This window comes from Tachysurus vachellii, chromosome 5 (genome assembly GCF_030014155.1).
Source record: "Tachysurus vachellii isolate PV-2020 chromosome 5, HZAU_Pvac_v1, whole genome shotgun sequence".
In the NCBI taxonomy this organism is placed as follows: domain Eukaryota; kingdom Metazoa; phylum Chordata; class Actinopteri; order Siluriformes; family Bagridae; genus Tachysurus; species Tachysurus vachellii.
This window is the reverse complement of record NC_083464.1, coordinates 10,437,100-10,450,000: the sequence shown is the minus strand read 5'-3', so window position 1 is coordinate 10,450,000 and position 12,901 is coordinate 10,437,100. Positions and strand designations below refer to the sequence as shown.

The 12,901-nt window shown below is 38.9% G+C and overlaps 1 protein-coding gene across 1 annotated transcript in view; it reads right to left on the bottom strand.

Moving 5' to 3' along the window:
• The window catches only part of telo2 (TEL2, telomere maintenance 2, homolog (S. cerevisiae)), a 13,851-nt gene extending 1,858 nt beyond the window's left edge, over positions 1–11,993 (bottom strand). The window contains exons 1-19 of the mRNA XM_060869671.1: positions 11,866–11,993; positions 10,772–11,111; positions 9,435–9,715; positions 9,203–9,271; positions 8,939–9,086; positions 8,666–8,768; positions 8,496–8,564; positions 8,225–8,366; positions 7,143–7,279; positions 6,465–6,562; positions 5,945–6,055; positions 5,770–5,858; positions 3,892–3,983; positions 3,653–3,769; positions 3,463–3,534; positions 3,154–3,318; positions 2,695–2,783; positions 1,130–1,229; positions 152–216 (exon numbers count right to left, since the gene is read on the bottom strand). Of these exons, the coding sequence (XP_060725654.1) occupies positions 152–216; positions 1,130–1,229; positions 2,695–2,783; positions 3,154–3,318; positions 3,463–3,534; positions 3,653–3,769; positions 3,892–3,983; positions 5,770–5,858; positions 5,945–6,055; positions 6,465–6,562; positions 7,143–7,279; positions 8,225–8,366; positions 8,496–8,564; positions 8,666–8,768; positions 8,939–9,086; positions 9,203–9,271; positions 9,435–9,715; positions 10,772–11,103 (2,279 nt within the window). The 5' untranslated portion in view covers positions 11,104–11,111; positions 11,866–11,993. The remainder of the gene's footprint in view (positions 1–151; positions 217–1,129; positions 1,230–2,694; positions 2,784–3,153; positions 3,319–3,462; positions 3,535–3,652; positions 3,770–3,891; positions 3,984–5,769; positions 5,859–5,944; positions 6,056–6,464; positions 6,563–7,142; positions 7,280–8,224; positions 8,367–8,495; positions 8,565–8,665; positions 8,769–8,938; positions 9,087–9,202; positions 9,272–9,434; positions 9,716–10,771; positions 11,112–11,865) is intronic.
• Between the last annotated feature and the right edge of the window lie 908 nt (positions 11,994–12,901).

Genomic DNA, 12,901 nt, shown 5'->3' with positions numbered 1-12,901 from the left:
CTGTATGTAGTAAAAGGGGTGAAGCCACCAGACACAGCGTTGTTTAAATTGAGCTAATGCCTTTTCACTCTTTTTTCAGTACAAATTAAAAGGTTTAACCAAATAGGTTAAAGCCAAGACGTGTTTTTGACCTAACTACAAGAGTACTTACTGGTCAGCATGGAAACGTATCACCCACACAAAGTCCAGAAGAGCTTTCCCCATCTGGGTCGCCACCTATACAAACAAACACACGCACATGAGGTGTGAAAAAGTGTTGGCCCCCTTCCTGATTTTTTTTTATGTTTTTGCACATTTTTCACACTTTAATGTTTAAAGAAAACATCTTGATTATCCCCAAGATTTTTGGGGAAATACTCTGTGGACTGATGAGACACACACCTTCCAAGAAGGTCAAATTTTGTCTCATTACATCTGACGTAAAAGTAACACTGCATTTCAGAAAAAGAACATCAAACCAAACAGTAAAATATGGTGGTGGTAGTGTGATGGTCTGGGGCTGTTTTGCTGCTTCAGGAACTGGAAGACTTGCTGTGACAAATGGAACCATGAATTCTGCCTTCTACCAAAAAATCCCGTAGGACAATGTGCAGCCATCTGTTTGTGACCTCAAGCTGAAGCGAACTTGGTTTCTGCAGCAGGACAATGATCCAAAACACACCAGCAAGTCCCCACCTCTGAATGGCTGAAGAATAACAAAATGAAAACTTTGGAGTGGCCTAGTCAATGTCCTGACCGGAATCCTATTGAGATGCTGTGGCATGACCTTAAAAAGGGGGTTCATGCTCGAAAAGCCCCCAATGTGGCTGAATTACAACAATTCTGCAAAGATGAGTGGACAAATTCCTCCACCTAAACCTTATTAAGTTAAGGGGCAAACACATGTAAGTTTGGATTTTGTTTTCCCTAAATAATAAAAACCTTCATTTAAAAACTGCATGTTGTGTTTACTTGTTATCTTTGAGTAATATTGAAATATGTACTAAATTTGTTGATCTGAAACATTAAAGTGTGACAAATGTGCACAAAAAAAAAAGTCAGTAAGGGGGCTAACACTTTTTCTACACCACTGTATTTATGTGAAATGAACTTCAATTATAAGTGTGTGTGTGTGTGTGTGTGTGTGTACCGGAGCATTGATGGCCAGGTGCATTAGCAGACCAAGTGTGTGTACCAGTCTTCCGAGCACCAGGTGGTCACTGCCCAAAAGGTCAAAGGTCACCTGCGCTCTTTAAAAATAAAAAATAAAATAAATTATATATCTAAATCTCCAACAGTGAATTAATCAAACTCAATATTTTTCAGTTACCATAGTTTATTACCATAGCAGAGTCACTAAGAAATCGTCTCCATGACCGTAACCATGACAACGAAACAAAGACATAGTCGCCATTGCAATTGTTCACTAGTGGTGAAATAATCTAACTACAGTACTACTATAGTAACTACAGGGAGCGCTACTATAGTAATGTTTAGACTGTCTGGAACATACACTTACTACACACTAGTGTTAATTTCGTCACCTATTTTTAATTTAGTCTTAGTCTTAGTCTTGTGCCAAATGTCCTTGTTAGTTTTAGTCATATTTAGACATTCACATATCTTTTTTTGTTAGTCAAGTTTTAGTCGACTTAAAGTCTCGTCATTTTAGTCTAGTTTTAGTCAAAAGAAAACTCAAGGTATCTTAGTCAAGTTTTAGTCGACTAAAAGTCTTTTAATTTTAGTCTAGTTTTAGTCAAAAAATTGTAGTCTTTTTTTTAAAATAACACATTATTACTGAGATTATTACTGATAAACATTTCAGTAAAAAAGTGTTTCACATATCTCAAACATTGGTTAAATGTCATAATTACCTGACAAAATACACTTGTTGAATGAATTTTGTTGAATGCAAATGTTAAATGTGTCTGGTTTTCAATTTCTGATTTAGGAGACACATTCACAAATGATTAACCTGTTCTGAAGAGTATTTTATTTTAACCAACACAATTCAAAAGCTGGGGCCCAACAGACTCCGACTGACAACTTAAGTTACAAAGGTTTTTAAAACTGTCTTGGTTGCCTTGTGTCTCATGTTTCTGTTCAAATCAGAAATAAAATAAATATACTCAGAAAAACTGAAAAGAATAGGCCTACTTTACTGTGGGCCTAAAATACAACCTATTTACAGTCCGCGAATCACAAAAGTATCAGTGAGAAGTTGAGAACACTCGTTTAAACAGTGCATACGCTCGAACTTGACTGCACATCACATTTTTTACTTTATTGATACTGCTTTTAATCGTAATGCAAAGACCGGTCATCGGGACATAAGCTGTCATGTACAATAAAAGAGCCTGCGCAGCGACAGGAAATATAATTTAACACAAAAATCCTGCCTAGACAGTGGACTTGCGATCAGGAGTTTTTTTTGAGCGGCGTGTGGACGAATTCTTTCTACGCACACACTAAACAGCGCGAAGCCGTGAACTCGTTCTGAATAATTTAAAGGTGTAACAGCTGATGAAAAAGCAGAGACAATAATGCATGTCATTATTGTTATTCGTCAACAATAATGCATGTTAATTTAGTCTTAGCGTTTTTGTACAGTGGTGCAGTCTTGTCATCGTCTCGTCTTAGTCATGAAAAAAAAGGTTGTTGACGAACATATTTCGTCTCGTCTGACGAAATTAACACTACTACACACACACACACCTGTCGTAGTTTCTCAACAAGGGAAAGAAGAAGTAGCCAGCGACAGGAGCATAGCGGTTCGGAGTGGCTTTATGAGGTTGTGACACACCCTAAAACCACATGTGATGCACGCGCACACACACACACACACAAAAAAAACACATTCATGGTGTATTATAAATATTACAAAATTTTACCTTTATATGTTTAAATCTTTATAAATGTGTGTACAATGAAGAATATCAATGAGTGACGAATGTCTCTGTGTGTGTACGTTTGTAGTGCTTTCTTGGTTGTGTGTGTTTATTTACTTCTGTAGTTTAACACTATGTATGTTTTGGGTATATCTGTAGTGTGTATACATCTGCAGAGCTGTAATTTTAGTGTATGTGTTATGTACTTCTGTGTTTCACTGCATGTTTGTGTGTGTTTTATGTATTTTTGTAGTGTTTCACTGTTGTATGTGTGTGCGTTTGTTACCTTACTAATGCGCCGTGTCTTACTCTGAATGCGTTTTTCCACGACCTCTCGCCAGTGTTCCACGTCACCGAACCTGTCCAGTGGTGTCACCTTGGCATCTGAATGTAACTCCACCCTCTTCTCTGTGATTGGCTCAGAGAGCTCCTGGGCAGCGACAGTAAGGACCTGAAAGAAAACCAGACACACTGTAACACGTTTAACAAAGTTCAGTGTTTAACATGAACGTTTAACACAATTCTGGATCATCTGAATGTAACCATTATTAGAATTCTATTATTATTATTTAAAGATAAACAATGACACGTTTACCTGAAGGATGTCGAGCCTCTGTCTCAGGCTGTAGTTCAGAGAGTAAAACTCAGCAGTCAGATATTCCACCACCTGAGAGACGGACATTATTCACTTTTTATTAGTCATAATTTTAATAATAAAACTTCAAAATGCTTTAACATGAAATAAAAATAGGGAAAATATTAGTGAAGTGTGTGTGCTGTCTTACCGGCTGTGTGTGTGTGACAGCTACGGCCACCATTGCGTTCTGTCGGAGTGTATAGAAGCCTGTGGTGTTGTACCTGTCTTCCAGGTGTAGGAGCACTTTACTAAACTGTACACTCACCTGTTACACACACACACACACACACACACACACACACACACACACACACACACACATGTATTAAGCTTTTAACCAGCTAGCGCCTTAATGAGGTTTCAGGGAACCTTTCACTGACTGCTCACCTCTCGTGTGGTGCTGACGTTTCGCCTCAGAAGACCATCTGCTGCCTGAAGACTCAGTTCCACCCTCTCTGGGTCATCAGAGGACAACAGGGCTGTCAATCAAACACAACCTACGTCATCATATAACTCTTATGGTACCAGAAAGCTTCCAGTTAGATCTTAGCAGGAACTAAATCATAAAGCTAGCAGAAATGCTCATGGCTACGAAGGAACATATTGTTCAACACCCAGACACATGAGTTCATGAAGGAAAAAAATATTCATTATCTCATTATAATTTGGTACAACTTTGGTACTCATTAATACAATTAAACAGACCGGGCCACACAGATCATTTCTCTTAGCTCTGTTTATGTTTTTGGTTTTATGTACTGTTGGGACTGAACTGCTTGAGTTTTACCTTTAAGATGTCCTGGTTCTGTATACACAGAGCGTAATGTAAGGATGGCTGACCCGATGGCTCAGAAAAGGATCGGCGAGCGTGGTCATTAAAAATGATGGCACCTTGACTAGCCTCAGTGTCTCAGTTCTCTACGCTCACAAACTCCAAGCACCTTACACTCTTTTTTTATCGCTCCTCATGCTCTCTATTGTACACATTCTCTATTTTAAACCCTTTACAGAAGTTCCATCAGAAGATACAGTTGACAATTGACTACCTTACCAACAGACCAGAGTATGTAAGGTTGCGTGACTATGTGTCTGAGGTGGTAGTCTACAGCACCGGGGCTCCCAGGGCACGGTGCTCTCCCTGTTCCTTTTCACACTGTACACACTGGATGTCAGTTAGAACACTGCCACCTGGCACCTTCAAAGGTTCTCAGATGATCATGATAAGGTCATCTGAGACACACACATATCTGATGGGAATGAACAAGAATACAGGGACGTCATCAAGGACTTTGTTGATTGGTGTGAGTGTAACCACCTGCACTCGAACACCAGTAAGATGAAGGAGAAGGTGATTGGTGTGTGGTGCAGTCTCCTCCTTCTCCAGAAGTCATTGATATTTCCAGGGCTTGGACATTGAGTTGGTGGATAAGTACCAAAGTGTCCACTTAAACAATAGACTGGACTGGTTGGATAACACTCATGCTCTGTACAAGAAGGGCCAGAGTCACCTCCACATGCCGAGGGACTCTGGACCTCATAAAGCCACATTGTTCTATACTGTGGTGCCCTCTGAAATGCTCTACGCTGTAGACTGCTGGGTGGGAGGCAGTACAGTGGGCTGCCCATGGGACGCTGTGGAGGAGGATGTTAGCCAAGCTGACATCTATTAGGAAAAACACTTCTAACCGCCAGTATGGGACTGTGGAGACCCTGTGTAGCTCTTTCAGCAGCAGACTGCTACACACCCAGTGTAGGAAGGAGCGCTACCGCAGGTCATTCATACCAGTAGCTGTCAGACTTTAAAACACACTGCATTACAGTGATGTTATTGTGCAACATTTGATAATTTTATATAATTCTATTTCTTAATTTCTTTTTTATTGTTTAAAAATAAAATATTTAATATCTGTCTGTGAGCTGCTGTGATAAGTGAATTTCAGTAAAGTTTATATTATTTTATTATTGTTATAAGTATGTTATTATTGTTATCAGTCCAAACTGTTAATCAGGCATTAAAACAGCATGGAGAAATAGATCTTTTTCTGATTATACAAACCCAAATTCCATAACTTGAACATATATAAAGTTAAATATTGTCTAACGAGTATTCTGAACATGACACAATCGACAACCTTTATTAAAAAATTGCATTTTTAAACATTTTAAATGGATGTGTGTGTGAAATGCTGCCACTTGGTGTTTTTTTTTTTATGTCTGATCTGATCTGAAATCACTAATTTTAATATGAATGTATTAATGTCTCACCGTGCAGACAGTCTCTGACGTAGCGGGGCGGAGTCGCCTTCTGCTTCACCTGATCAGTGGACATGTCGTAGGGAGTGAGCTCATCATCACTGAAAGCGAGAGAGAGAGATCTTGCTGAAATTGAAAACTGGAAGAGAGAGAAAGAGAGAGAGAGAGAGTGTGTGAATGTGTCAACCTGTCAAGCTCAGAATCACTGCCTGTTCCGTCTTCTGATGCTTGAGTCGTTGTTGGAAGCTCTGATGATGTCACTGACTGCCCTGGTGAACTCTGACTTTTGGCTTCAGTTCTGAATGGAAACACAGACATAAAGTCAGATGAAATATAACCACAAGCATGTGTGTGTGCATGTGTGTGTGTGTGTGTGTGTGTGTGTGTGTGTGTGTGTGTGTGTGTGTGTGTGTGTGTGTGTGAGAGAGAGAGAGAGAGAGAGAGAGAGAGACAGAGAAGAGATAGAGAGAGAGACAAAGAGAGAGTGTGAAAGAGAGAGAGAGAAGTGAGAGAGAAGAGAGAGACAGAGAGAAGAGAGAGACAGAGAGAAGAGAGAGAGAGAGACAGAGAGATAGATAGAGAGAGAGACAAAGAGAGAGTGTGAGAGAGAAGAGAGAGACAGAGAGAAGAGAGAGAGAGAGAGACAGAGAGAGAGAGAGAGAGAGAGATAGAGAGAGAGAAGAGAGAGTGTGAGAGAAATACTTTACCCGTGTGTAGCATCAGGTGGTTGCTGTTCATCTTCATCCTCTTTAGTCTGAGGCTCCATCAGTGACATCAACTCTCTACTATCCTCATCTGCCTCGTACTAACACACACACACACACTTTCTCTTGAATCATTAGCATCATATGTATTATACCATACTCTATAGTTTGCTTATATGAAGGCGCTGAACTATAATAACACTAAAAGGACAAACATTAAACTAGACTCCACCAGTACACCAGTAGACATATATATATACACACACACAATATATACAGTATATGTATTAAAGTATAATAAACTCTGTGGTTCTCTCTCTCTCTCTCTCACACACACACACCTAATACTACCTAAAACATAATGCATCATAAAGCGTTATTAATATCTTTTATAATAATATCTACTAATTATGTGGTAACACCAGTGCGACTGTTTACTGTACCGTCATGTGGTGTAACTTTATAATTGTTCACAGATCATTATTATTTATAAAGCATGCTTATGACGTTATAAAGCTCATAGATGTTTAAGATGATTGGAAGGGCAGGACTTTGAATTTGACAGTGTGTTTGGTGAAAGATGACGGAGAAAACTGATTTTGTCTTTTAGCTTAATTAGAAAACAAAATGTCCCAGTGAAACCGTCCTGATTCCAGGTTGTGTTTAAAGGTGAGAGGTCACCTGGAATTTGAGCTGCAAAGTGGGTGTGTCTAATCTCCGGCTGATGCACTCGCCCACCACCATGCCCATCCTCCGCACGCGCTCCACGCTGCTGTCCAGCCGACACTGCACTCCTCCCAGCATGCACTGCAGCAGGTCTGTAGTGAAGAACAAAGACACTTTATATGTAAACCTGAAGGAACTGATGATCAAATAACTGACAATAAACCTACATCATTCTGCTAACATCATAAATATTCATTTCTTTATCATTATAATTCACTGAGCCGCTTCTCTGTGCTCCGGAGACAAATTAGTCCACGACTGAAGCAGATTTAACCAACAACAGAAACATTTAACAATCTCCAACCCGATTGGCTGAGTTTGTGGTATGAGTTCCGCCTCCTGGCACAGATCAATATTAGAGCAATTCATTTTCCAAATAAAAATAAATAAATGAAATTAAATAAAAAAAAAAAAATCACATTGATGCTTTACAAACTGTAATTATAAATGATTTAGTTAAATTTCCCAACATGATTATCCACTTCAAATATTTAAATAATAATATTATGTATAAATTGCTAATTTACAATTTCAAAATTTCTAATTAGAATGTTATTAAAATAATAAGTATTATGTTACATATTTATTTAAAATTATTTAAATAATTATTGCACTTACTGAAGATCACTTATTTTCATTCATATAATGTAATTTATTATTTATGAAGTTAATAATATGTTGTTGTTCTTCTTCTTCTTCTTATTATTATTATATAAATAAACTGTCTTGAAGATGCTTTTTTAAATGTATATTTTTTTTTCTGTAACAGCAAGAGAAGTGTGATAGTAGAAAAGATTTAAAATTAAATATATGTGGAAAAACAAACAAATAAACTTTGTGCCATTAAACAAAGCAAGATCTTAAAGAACAAGTCTTTAAAAAATAAAGCAATAATATTTATTATTAATATTCATAAATAATAATATTCATCAAAAATCCTGTTTGATGTTAGAAGTTTATCTGATGATGTGAAAGTTAGCCACTGTGTGTGTGTGTGTGTGTGTGTGTGTGTGAGTGTGAGTGTTTGTGTGTGTTACCTTCCCGTAGCTCTGGTATCTCATCTTGATGGAGCAGACACACACACAGCAGCAGGGATTTACTCACATACAGCTGTTGCTCCACTGGAGTGTGTCTAACTGCACTGCTGTTACACCACACCTGACACACACTGCGCAACACCTACACACACACACACACACACACACACACACACACACACACACACACACACATATATACATATATAGCACACATCATTAAGAACTAATTGAAAAAGTGCTGTGTCCCTGTGTGTGTGCGGTTTTTTACCTGTTTAAGAAGCAGTCTGCGGTCTTTGTCCAGTGCCAGATATCCCAACACACTTTTCAACACCCGCACCTGGCAACACACACACGCATGCACACAATTGGGTAAGCCTCACTCTGTTTGCTTTTGTGTGTGTGTGTGTGTGTGTGTGTGCGTGTGTGTGTGAGTTTTACCGGGTGATGATACTGCAGCAGCAGGAGTTTGTGAGTTAGAACAAACTGAACTTTCTTATTCTTTAACACAAGATTCCCCATCACTCTAGACAATGCTGATGACCTGTAAAACACACACACACACACGCGCACACACCCAGGCGCACACACACATACAGTTTCCACATTTCTATATTATAAATGCATATGTATGTAATGCATATATATTTAGCTTCTACTTGTATATCTAACTCACACACACACACACACACACACACACATTCACACACACACCCGTGTAGGCTGTGTATGAGAGGTGTGATGACACTCTCTACCCAGCGTTCCGGGATGTTCTCCAGCAGTCTGCAGCTCACACGCTGCCACAGAGCGTCTGAGTGTGTGAGAGAGGAGAGACGAGGAGCCAGAGTCCCACACACCAACTCTACACACAAACACACAATAGTAATAATAACAATAATCTTAAAAGAAAGTATTGAGTACATATAATAAATAAAATAGATCAGAGCAGTGTATTAGATTAGATCACACTACACTCACCTCCGTGTCCCTGCATACACACTTTCCCCAACAGCTGAGACACAAACATCACAGAGCAGTCCTGTCCCGCTACAGCACCAAGAGAAACACACACACTTTGATCAAATAACTGAGAAGTGAATTTCTCCATAACATAACAAATATTAAACTAGACTCCATCAGTACGGCAAGATTAAGTGTCACAGATTCCCCACACAGTGACAAAGCAGCAGGAAGTGAAGCCGTGTCTCACCTCTGAGACCTCTGCAGATCCTCTCCAGAGTGTGTAGGATGTGGAGGGCCAGGTGTGTGTAGTACTGCTGCTCCGTGAGTGACGGCGGTGTGTGTGTGCCCAGACGGTTGGCGGTCAGCGCGGGGAGAGACGCCAGCCGGTTTAAGACGACCTCCCGTAGGTGGGCGGAGTCACCGCATGAGCCGGTTTCCACACACCGAGACCACAAGAGAGCACCGACACGGTTAGCAGTGAGGAAGGTCTCCAACACACACACACACTGCTCCAGAGCTGCACTCTCACTGAGGAGAGAGAGAGAGAGAGAGAGAGAGAGAGAGAGAGAGAGAGAGAGAGAGAGAGAGAAAACACATCATACAATTAAGCTTTCTGTAACACACACTCTCTCACATCTCCTCTGTGTCACTCACTCACACACACACTCACACACACTCACACACATTCAAACACACACACACTCTCACACACTCACACACACTCACACACACTCACACACTCTCACACACACACACACGCGCACACTCTCTCACACACGCGCACACTCTCTCACACACGCGCACACTCTCTCACACACGCGCACACTCTCACACTCTCGCAAACACGCACACTCTCGCACACACGCACACTCTCGCACACACGCACACTCTCGCACACACGCACACTCTCGCACACACGCACACTCACTCTCACACACACTCTCACACACACACTCTCACACACACACTCTCACACACACACTCTCACACACACACTCTCACACACACACTCTCACATACACACTCTTACACACACACACACTCACACACTCTTACACACACACACACTCTTACACACACACACACTCTTACACACACACACACACACACACACTCTTACACACACACACACTCTTACACACACACACACACACTCTTACACACACACACACTCTTACACACACACACACACTCTTACACACACACACACACACTCTTACACACACACACACACACTCTTACACACACACACACACTCTTACACACACACACACACTCTTACACACACACACACACACTCTTACACACACACACACTCTTACACACACACACACACACTTACACACACACACACACACTTACACACACACACACACTTACACACACACACACACACACTCTTACACACACACACACACACACACACTCTTATACACACACACACACACACTCTTATACACACACACACACACACTCTTACACACACACACACACACTCTTACACACACACACACACTCTTACACACACACACACACACACACTTACACACACACACTCTTACACACACACACTCTTACACACACCTCTGTGAACTGATGGAGTCCAGTAACACCAGCAGCACCTGGTCTGGAGGACCTCGAAGGAAGAATGAGTCCCACAATTCCTTGCGTTTTTCATCACTCAGATTATGGAACCAATCAGAGGCGATGGCTGTGATCAGCGCCTGCAGGACGTGCGTGTAATGAGTTCGCTGGAATTCTGCCCTGTCCCCGGCCGAGGCGTCTCCACCCTCCAGGTAACGTGTGAGTGTGTGTAGAGCTTCACTGATCTCTGTGTGATCCCGAGACGTGGCAACACTTCTCACAAACGCACACACACACACACGCACCTGCGCCTCAATACACTGCGACTCCATCACACTCACTGCAGTGAAGAAAAGCATACGGGCTTAAACATTTACACTGTGGCAATAAAAACTAACAAGACAAGAACTTCACTCGTACAATCATCTTTTAGACAATAACTTTATAACTTTTAACACTATTTTTATAGAATTATAAACATTGTGTACATCTGTGAATATTTTAAACATTAAATCCAATCATTTTCTATATAATTAGTTTCTTGGTAATGAATTTCATCTTGCATTTATTTATCTACATAATACTTTATAAAGTTCTGTAAATCAAAATACCATTAATGATAAAAAAAAAAATCTATTTATTTGTCTGGCTAAACTTTAAAATACACCCCCAAAAAATGTTTGTTAAAGAAGTTAATATTTTAAATTTCAAATATAAGCAAATTAATAAACAAACAGCAGCAACAACACCATTTTTTAAGATAATTAAAAAGAGATTTATTCTGAAATAGAATATATAATGTATAAAAATTTTCAGCTTACTAAACTGACCAAAAATAAATAACATTAATATTATTATATTTTATTGTATATTTTTTATATTCTATTATTTCCTGAGTATTTGGCATTTTTAATTAAAAATGTAATAAAAATAACACAGTATTTACTCATATTTACACACAGCACTACAAATGTGGATAAAATTCTTAAATATCTCCCAGCTCCTTACTTAGGTGTATTTTTTAAGCTATTATTGTAATAAGAGATTTTATTTTCTATATATAATACATTTAAACATCAGTATATTTTACTCACCTTCGCAGATTCGTTTGTTTTCTCTGATATCAAAATAATGAAGCCATGTTGCTCAGGTCCAAACTGTAAATCCGTCCGTGTAGAAACATGAAGAATAGCAAAGGTTCCGCTTAAAGACCTTCTGCGCTATGAATGAAGACACCACAGTTACCGTAAACGTTCAAACGTTTTTGTTAAAAATGTTGCTTAAGAAAAAACATATAACATGTAATAAAGGCATTTTCTTACATTAAAATGTCGATTATTTTGATGAATTTTATGACACGTTTAGATACACTGTTGCGCGTGGGGAGAAAACCTTTTATCACTGGATGGCAGAATTTCAGAATTGTGACTTTATATCTCAGAATAGTGACTTCATATCTCAGAATAGTGACTTTATATCTCAGAATTCTGACTTTATATCTCAGAATAGTGACTTTATATCTCAGAATTCTGACTTTATATCTCAGAATAGTGACTTTATATCTCAGAATTCTGACTTTATATCGCAGAATTCTGACTTTATATCTCAGAATAGTGACTTTATATCTCAGAATTCTGACTATATCTCAGAATAGTGACTTAAAAATTCAGAAATCTCACTTTATATCTCAGAATAGTTACTTTATATCTCAGAATAGTGACTTAAAAATTCAGAAATCTCACTTTATCTTAGAATAGTGACTTTATATCTCAGAATTGTGACTTTATATCTCAGAATATTGACTTTGAAACTCAGAATTCTGACTTTATATCAGAATAGTGACTTTATATCTCAGAATAGTGACTTTATATCTCAGAATTCTGACTTTATATCTCAGAATAGTGACTTTATATCTCAGAATAGTGACTTTATATCTCAGAATTCTGACTTTATATCTCAGAATAGTGACTATATCTCAGAATAGTGACTTTATATCTCAGAATTCTGACTTTATATCTCAGAATAGTGACTTTATATCTCAGAATTGTGACTTTATATCTCAGAAGAGTGACTTAAAATTTCTGAAATCTCACTTTATATCTCACAATTTTGACTTTATATCTCAGAATA